The following is a 9,571-nucleotide window of genomic DNA, read 5'->3' on the forward strand; positions in this document are numbered from 1 at the left end:
CCTTTTGCCTGTCACAATATCCAAATGGGCCCTCGGTGTCTCGGCAAATCTCTGCAGGGACGCTCATTATTCATACGGGCTCCTAATCATTAGTCCCGTTGGTCGCTTAGTCTCTCTCGGGGGCCTTTTAGACTCAATTGAATTCTCAGGGACATTCCTTAGTACTCTATTCTATATTCCATTAGTCCTCTAGACTTGCACTCGACATAGAACAATAATAAGTATTGTGTAGGGTGCTTGAAATCCTTAAAAATACTTGAATTTTATTGGATTTTCAAGTATCGGGGGGGGGGTGCTTGTGAATGCTTGTAATTGTTGCCATGTTTCTCAACACGTCGGCTTAAAAATGACGCCGACACCGCTCTCTTCGCTTTGACATTGCGTTTCCGACCCTGTGGTTAACGGCGGCCGGCATTCGTTTGTATGGCTTTGCGTTATGAAACGTCTCAATTGTATTGAGGTCTGGACTTTGACTCGGCCATTCTAACACCTTGATGTATTTTTCGCTGAACTATTCCATTGTAGCTTTTGCTTTATGTTTTGGATCATCGTTTTGTTGGAAGATAAATCTCTGTCTCAGTCTCAGGTCTTTTGCGGACTCCGTCAGGTTTTCTTCCAGTATGGTCCTGTATTTGGCTCCATCTTCCCATCGATTTTAACCATCTTCCCCGTCCCTTCTGAAGAAAAGCAGGCCCAAACCATGATGCTGCCACCACCATGTTTGACTGTGAGGATGCTGTGTTGAGGGTGATGAGCTGTGCTGCTTTTAGGCCAAACATAACGTCTTGCATTGTTGCAAAAAAAGTTCGATTTTGGTCTCATCTGACCAGAGCACCTTCTTCCACATGTTTGGTGTGTCTCCCAGGTGGCCTGTGGCAAACTTTAAACGACAGTTTTTATGGATATCTTGAAGAAATGGCTTCCTTCTTGCCACTCTTCCATAAAGGCCAGAGTTGTGCAGTACACAACTGATTGTTGTCCTATGGACAGATTCTTCCACCTCAACTGTAAACCTCTGCAGTTCATCCAGAGTGATCACGGGCCTCTTGGCTGCATCTCTGATCAGTTTTCTGCTTGTATGATCTGAAAGTTTAGGGGGACAACCCGATCTTGGTAGTTTTGCAGGGGTCTGATACTACTTCCATTTTGATATTATTGCTTGCACAGTGCTCCTTGGGATGTTTAAAGCTTGGGGAAATCTTTTGTATCCAAATCCAGCTTTAAACTTCTCTATAACAGTATCACAGACCTGCCTGGTGTGTTCCTCGTTCTTCATGATGCTCTCTGGGCTTTAAACAGACCTCTGAGACTATCACAGTGCAGGTGCATTTATACAGAGACTTGATTACACACAGGTTGATTCAATTTATCATCGTTTGTCATTTAGATCCACATTGCATCATTCAGAGATCCTCACTGAACGTCTGGACAGAGTTCGCTGCACTGAAAGTAAAGGGGCTGAATCATTTTGCACACCCACTTTTTTGTTTTTTATTTGTTAAAAAAGTTTAACTATCCAATAAAGTGTGTTCCACTACACGATTGTGTCCCACTTATTGTTGATGCTTCACAAGAAATTACAGTTCTACATCTTTATGTTTGAAGTCTGAAATGTGGCAAAAGCTCACAAATTTCAAGGGGGCCAAATAGTTTCGCAAGCCACTGTACATCATTGACACAGATTTTTTTTTTCTTTCAATGTTACTAGAAAAATTGGAAAATTGCCTTTGAAAGTTATTCAAAGTGCTTGAATTTCGCCATGAAAAGTTGTACAAATACTGATTGTAGTATAGTACCTATGAAATGACTTTGTGCAAATATAGCAGTGTTTCTCAACCGTTTTTAGTGTGTCCTGGGCCCTTTCCCAAGAAGAAGAAAAAAACAGAAAGTCACTTACATCCCTCAAAGCTAGATGGCGGCTGCTTTTTTTCTACCTGTTTATTAATTAACTCCATTTCGGTGGGACCACGTCTCATTTTATTGTGATTTTGTAGGTTTTATTTCCCTTTTCTGCTCATAACTCAAGAAAGTTAGTGATTAGGGGAATGAGAAGTGGAAAACAGTGACAACGACAATCGAGACGAGGAGGAAACGATTGCGAAATACGAAAATGATGGCGGTTGATTTTTTTCTACCTGTTCATTAAATTGCTGCATTTCAGAGGGACCACGTCTCATTTTGTTGTGATTTTGTCGGTTTTATTTCCTTTTTCTGCTCATAACCCAAGAAAGTTAGTGAGAAGGGGAACAAAAGGTGGAAAACGGTGACAACAACAATCAAGTCATAGGAGGAAACAATTGCGAAATACAAAGATGATGGCGGCTAAATTTTTTCTACCTGTTCATTAAATGGCTACATTTCAGAGGGACCACGTCTCATTTTGTTGTGATTTTGTAGGTTTTATTTCCCTTTTCTGCTCATAACTCAAGAAAGTTAGTGATTAGGGGAATGAGAAGTGGAAAACAGTGACAACGACAATCGAGACGAGGAGGAAACGATTGCAAAATACGAAAATGATGGCAGCTGATTTTTTTCTACCTGTTCATTAAATTGCTGCATTTCAGAGGGACCACATCTCATTTTGTTTTGATTTTGTTGGTTTTATTTCCTTTTTCTGCTCATAACCCAAGAAAGTTAGTGAGAAGGGGAACAAAAAGTGGAAAACGGTGACAACAACAATCAAGTCATAGGAGGAAACGATTGCGAAATACAAAGATGATGGCGGCTAAATTTTTTCTACCTGTTCATTAAATGGCTACATTTCAGAGGGACCACATCTCATTTTGTTGTGATTTTGTTGGTTTTATTTCCTTTTTCTGCTCATAACCTAAAAAAGTTAGTGATAAGGGGAACAAAAAGTGGAAAACAGTGACAATAACAATCGAGTCGTAGGAGGGAACGATTGCGAAATATGAAAATGATGGCGGCTGATTTTTTTCTACCTGTTCATTAAATTGCTGCATTTCAGAGGGACCACGTCTCATTTTATTGTTATTTTGTAGGTTTTATTTCCCTTTTCTGCTCATAACTCAAGAAAGTTAGTGATTAGGGGAATGAGAAGTGGAAAACAGTGACAACGACAATCGAGTCGTAGGAGGAAACGATTGCGAAATACAAAAATGGTACACACTTTATTTATTGTTTGGAATTTGTTTTACCATGTGGCTGTTTTATATCAGTTTTGACAGGTCGCTTATATGGGCTTATATGAAAGTATACGGTGCTTGAAGTTGTTATGGTTTTGCTTGTGTTTTTGTTTTTTTGGGGAGGCAAAAAAGGATTATATAATCTATTATCTCTGCTTTAAACTGCACAATCTTTTCCCTTTGATATATCTTGATTTTTATTTCTAGCGGAATACAATTTAAAAAACATTACCTTATTGTATATGATTCGTTTTCACGTCCATTGAGCTCAATGTCAGGTCAAGTATTTAAATATGTTCCTAGAACTTCAGCCAACTATTGTGTCTCACATTATTTTTTGAGGGGGTCAACATGTTTGTTGTGAAATGGTCGCCAAGGTTACGGCAAACAGATCTCACAGTGGGATTAGGAAACTTGTTTTGAATTTAGGTTGTTTTTGTCCCACGCGGGAATGTCTCCACAAGGGGAATCGGGTGGGGGTCTAACGGGGTTTCAAGCATCCTCTATAATTGGCTGCAGTCTCGGTGTCAAGACGAGCGTTCGGGACCATGCGGCTGTTCAATCCGGCAGAGGACGAGAACGTGTCCATGGTGCATCCCGAGTACTTCGTCATCAGCGGCCTGTCGGGGATGGCCAACATCAAGCTGTACTACGCTTTCCTGTTTGCCGTCTACTTGCTGTCGGTTCTGGCTAACTTGGTGGTGATGGCCGTCATCTGCCTGGACCGCCGGCTGCAGACCCCCAAGTACGTGGCGGTCTTCAACCTGGCCTTCACGGATCTGTTCGGGAGCTCGGCCCTGGTCCCCAAAGTCCTGGACGTGTTCCTGCTGGGCCACCGCCGGGTGCCTTTCCGCAACTGCCTGGCCATGCTTTTCTTCTGCTACAGCTGCCTTTCCATGCAGTCCTTCAACTTGGTGGCTCTGGCCTACGACCGACTCCTGGCTATCATTTTCCCGCTGCACTATCAGGTGAGATGGACCTACACACAAGCCTCGGTCTGTTTTTGTGAGGGATTTATTCCAAACAAGCCAAACTTTGATTTTTTTTTAAACCCTCCTGTTGTCCTCATTTTCTATGTACTTTTTTCAGGGTTCGTACACTTTTTCCATGGCTAAATCCAAGAACATTTAAGGACTTTCAAAACCAATACCATTCAAAAAAAGAAATCCAGGTTGTATTTTGCAGATTCACATATATTTCGGCAATTCATAAAATGTTGCGCGTGGATTTATCAAGACATGTCAGTTTTATGTTTTTTAGGTTTGAGTAAATTGTGAATTTATTTGTGCATCTGACTAATATTTGAGACATATCTATCCCCATATAGGTATTGGGTCAAATGACAGCAATATGTAGCTTACATTTTCAGTTATAGGAAGTTCTTCCCATTTCAATTTACCACTAGGAAATAGTACTTTGATTTTTTTTTTTTTTTTGCATAAATGTCCATAATTGATATGTAATCCTTGCACTAATACAAATTTCATAGTGCTCTGTTTAGGAGCAGCATTCAACTGTCCTCTTAGACCCGTAGGGTGCAATGATTTATAGAACAATGCCGTACAAACTAATCCCATCTACCGTTAATCACGAGGGGAAGAAAGGCAATGGAAAAGCGAAGCCAACAGAGCGCAATGTCTATGTCCTTTTTAAGCAGAGAAACAAGGCAACCAATTCAAGCATTTAAAAGCACCCAAAATTTAAGCGTTTTCAAGCATTTTAAGCACCCGTACGAACCCCTGTTGTTTATAAAGCTTAAAAGACACTTTTATTGTTTCTACTGTTGGGAGCAATCTGGGAAAGTCATAAAGTTGGTCCCCAAACTATGGCCCACCTCCAAATTTGGTTTCCCTCCTGAACAATACCAAGAATTTTGACGCACATTTGTTTTTTTTTTTTACATAAAAAACACTCCAATTTCCACAATTTCCGTGCGCTTGATTTTGGATGTTACAGGATACGATCCCAAGTACCAACACTGGACTACTGGTGATACAACACTTATCAATTTCTACTAATGTATTAATTTTTGTTACACCGACAATATACTGTTGTTGAAAAATGATCAAATTAGTACCGTAAACTCAGTGTACTTTTTCCGTGTATAAAGATTGTAATTTTATGTACAATATGTGTCATTTCTAGGGATATTCTATTTGTACTGCGAAAATATTTTGAGATAATAACCCTTCTCGTTTTCTTTTTTAAGTATATGCTAGTGGTGGTCACACCAAAATCGATAGTTGAGTAAAGGTATAGCTCCAAAAATTGATAATTTGAGAAAGAAAACTACATATAAAATATATATTACCATGGAATTAATTTGTAATGTCATTTTAAATAAAAAATGTACTACAAAATACATTTAAGATAGGAAATGTGGTGCAATAAATCGCTTCAAAATAAAGTAATAGAACCCCAACAATACTGCCCTGTTTAGGTGTAGTATGCACCTGTCCTCTTGGACTCAACCCATAGGGGGTGATGACACTGATGACAAGGCCATACAAACTAATGCCAGCTGCCATTAATGACAACGAAGGAAAAGCAGTGTCTGTGTCATTTTTAGGAAGACTTGTTGAAAAACGTGGCAACAATTTCATGAATTTACAAGCACTCCACCCAAAATCCAAGCACTTCTAAATCCTTGAAAAACACGACATTAAAATTGAAGCATTTTCAAGGATTTGAACCCCAAATCAATGACAATAAAGACGATTCCATTCCCTACCAGGTCAAGATGACGCACCGCTTCATGTTCTCGCTCATCTTGAGCTTCTGGCTTCTGGTGGCGGTCCTGGTGGCGGTGGCCACCGGCCTCCTCACCCGACTCTCCTTCTGCCGCTCGGTGGTGATCAACAGCTACTTCTGCGACCATGGCCAGATCTACCGTCTGGCCTGCAACAGCCACTACCCCAACTACGTGGTGAGCTGCATCTACCCGGTGGTGATCTTCTGGCTCCCGTTGGCCTTCATCCTACTCAGCTACGTGGCCATCGGCTGCACCTTGACCAAGGTGGCCTCCGTCCAGGAGCGCCTGAAGGCCCTCCGGACCTGCGGCGCGCACCTCTCGCTGGTGGCCATCTACTTCACTCCTTTGCTCATCACCTTCACCCTGATGGAGAACATCCATCCCAACGGCCGCATCATCAACCTGTCCCTCACTTCCGTCTTCCCGCCTGTGCTCAACCCGGTGATTTACACCTTGCAGACTCAGGAGATAAGGGAGTCGCTGAGAAGGCTCGTTAGGAGCGCACGCCACTCCAAAAAAGCAAAAATATGGACGGCGCTTCACTACGGGGGAGACTGGTTTGCATTTCACACCTAGGCCTTCAGAAGTTTTATGTCCGAATCAATCCAACCCTCAAGAACTATTTTATGGCTATATAACATTTAGTACATAAAAAAAGCTTCATTGATGACCTCATTAAGGAATATAGCCACAAATCATTTTTATTCGTGCTGTTGGGAATTAAAACATCGAAATGTACTGTTTACCAAATTGTTCGAATTAGTTATCTGACTCCATTAACCAAACACAACATACAATCAGCCAACAATTTATGCGCACTCGTTTCTTGAGGGAAAAGATGAACAGGAAGCCGACATTTCCACACGGGGGCAGATTTATTTTTCCTAAGAATTTAACTAAGTGTACTCCATTGAAAACGGCCGAATTAGCGACGTTGGAGTTTCTGGAAAGCCTTTTTCTGAAGTCCTTTAGCTTTTTTCTATTGGCCATCTTCTCCCTGCATAATGGTGTGCCGACTCCACCCGTGGGCATGCCAAGGAAGCCCCCTGGGCTTCACTATCTCATAGAAGAGTCCCGATGTCTGGGGTACTCAAAACAACACGGAGCGTTTCTACGTCATCAGGGCTTTTCTGCGTCTGAATGTGCTGATCATCTTATCGGCCGTACGTCCTGTTCCCGCCGTTCCCGTAAACAACATTTTCCACCAGTGTGCCCTGACCACACTGCACAGCCCAGTCAGTGAATATCTTTTGCATTAAATGTAATTTGTATTCAATCGTATAAAATCCTTTATAGTCCAATGTATAAAATCCTCCAGTGCACAAAATCCATCTTCCTTTCAATTACTCTGTAGTAGATATTTGCCGTGCATTTCTGTTCCAGCAAGACGTTATCTATTGCAATGGAACCTAGTGATGAAATCAAGCCTGTCCTATCATAGCTCTGCCATGTTTTTGTTTACTTTAGTCCGTTCCACAGAAGCAGTGGACACAATGAGTTTTTTCCTTCACGTTTTCGTTGCGATACTTTCGTTACCACCGACTAACCATAGTTTGTCAAACCGGTGATGTTTCCCAAGGTCCGCTACAAGGCTCTGACTCGCCAATTAGGAATCTGATTGGCTAAACCCACAGATCTATCAACGCTATGTTATTCATAAGGGCCTGCGGAGGTCATTCCAAAGCTTTCGAGGAGATGTCTGATCATGGAAACAAATAATAGATTTAATGCTTAAACATAAAGGCACATGTAAAGAAGCAGCACAACTTCGGGGGGGAAAAATATCAATGAAAGGAGGCTGACAGTCAGTTTGGAATTATCTAATAACCATTTATAAAATGTAATTACCAACACGTGATTCAGATATTTGTACACCACTGCATTTTACCATATACCGGCTGCTTCTTGGCACATAATAGCCAACATGTAGAACTGGAGTCAGGACTCCTTTTGACCCAAAGAGCCATGAAAGCTAAATATTTAGATTTTTATTTGGAGAGAGAGATACACCATATATATATTTCAACAAAACTGCAAAACAATCTCTCAGGACAAAACCTATTTCTAAAGTGTGACATTTCATGATTAGACAAAATCTATGAAACTATAATAATGCCAGAGGATGTGTCCCATATTAACAGATGTACCACTTAAAATGTGTCTCCCCCTGCAGTTGTTTAAGATTATTGAGGCTCATTTTGACCGTCATTTATTTCTTGGATAACAGTTTTAAACCAAGGTGAGTTCTTTAGTAAAGATGTCACAAAAGACTAAAAAAAACGAGAAGGCTACGGATGTATTAACCTTCGGTGCAGAGAGCGCCGGGCGAGAGCGATAGGGGAGCACGCTGTGTGCAGAAAACTGACCATCCAATCATATTGATTTGGGTGCTTGGTAGACGTTTTCGGTTTGTTTTTTGGGTTTTTAGCACAAAGTGTCTCAACAAGTGTCTGAACATACATTGTTTAATGACAAACAGGAAAATGGGGTTTGTTGGTGTAACACCGTGACTGTAGACTGCAGCTAAGACTATGTCCTATAAATTTTGGGCAGAACTGTTAAGTGTCGCTTCGGCTTCACATAAACTAATCTTGAAACAGTATAGAGGTTGGCATTGCCCTTGTGTGATCTCATGAAAAGAGCCATACCTGTCTTTAAAGCCATACATTCACCCTTGATCTAGAACTTTGGCACACAACTATTCATCATCAATTATGGTCTACATTTATACAGCGCTTTTCAACTGAATAAAGACACCCCAAAGCGCTTTACTCATACCCATTCACACACACTCTCACACACCGATAGCGCCGTCAGCCATGCTACCTGCTTACCGGGGCCACTTGGACATATAACACAGAGGAGCCAAGAATCAAACCTGCAGTTCCTTGATCCCAAGACGTGCGCTTTACCTCCTGCGCCAATACCGCCCCGTGTCAGAGTATTCGATTCCACTTCTCTAAAAGAAATGAAAGTGCTTTTCTCCCGATGCTGGAGCAGAATAGTTCCAATGAGATGATTTATTACAATAAACCAAAGTACAACATAAAACAAACAAAAAAAAACATTCCGGGCTAGTTCAAAAGTGGCTTGAAAGACAAGTCTCTGTGTGTAGTGGAAATTTTCCAATGGAACTAATTTTCAAATGTAGGCTGATAAAACTCATTGGAAATTGAAAGTGTTCTGCCAAGTTTTAGACACAACCCATAGGTAAATGCATCACTCAAATACACAGATAATCTCAAAGCATATTAACTATAACCAAATGAATAACGTGATGATTTAAATAGTCAAACAGATGTAACTAGATAATCATAATTTTGACTACATATGCAGTTACATTTTTATATATTCTAACAATTACCACTCACGGCTCAAGTTTACGTTGCAAAAGCTAACTTGGTCAACACTCAATCTATTTTTTAGTGTGTAGATGATCATAAAAATCAAAAGCCAAACTGGTTTCTGTCGCAATAAATGTTACTTATTTATTCACTACACAAGTTTCAACACCCAAAAATATTTTTGGGGATTGTGTTTTTGATTCCAGGAAGAAAAAATAACCAAATATGGCTAGGTGGCTCCAGATCTGTTTTGATTAGCCAACCAAACTAAGGCTGGTTTCAGTTGGGTGGGCTGTTGGAAATATTACTAGTTTTTTATTTTCTTCCCA

At 40.7% G+C, this 9,571-nt stretch overlaps 1 protein-coding gene across 1 annotated transcript; it reads left to right on the plus strand.

Moving 5' to 3' along the window:
* The first annotated feature begins 3,694 nt into the window (after positions 1-3,694).
* LOC148349156 (olfactory receptor 1E16-like) lies at positions 3,695-6,474 on the plus strand. The gene is made up of 2 exons (XM_088321669.1): positions 3,695-4,114; positions 5,881-6,474. Exons 1-2 carry the CDS (start codon positions 3,695-3,697, stop codon positions 6,472-6,474), a joined length of 1,014 nt encoding a protein of 337 aa, XP_088177795.1.
* Positions 6,475-9,571: the final 3,097 nt, after the last annotated feature.

The sequence above is a fragment of the Urocampus carinirostris genome, chromosome 17, assembly GCF_059441175.1.
Source record: "Urocampus carinirostris isolate Australia breed hairy pipefish chromosome 17, RoL_Ucar_1.0, whole genome shotgun sequence".
Taxonomy (NCBI): domain Eukaryota; kingdom Metazoa; phylum Chordata; class Actinopteri; order Syngnathiformes; family Syngnathidae; genus Urocampus; species Urocampus carinirostris.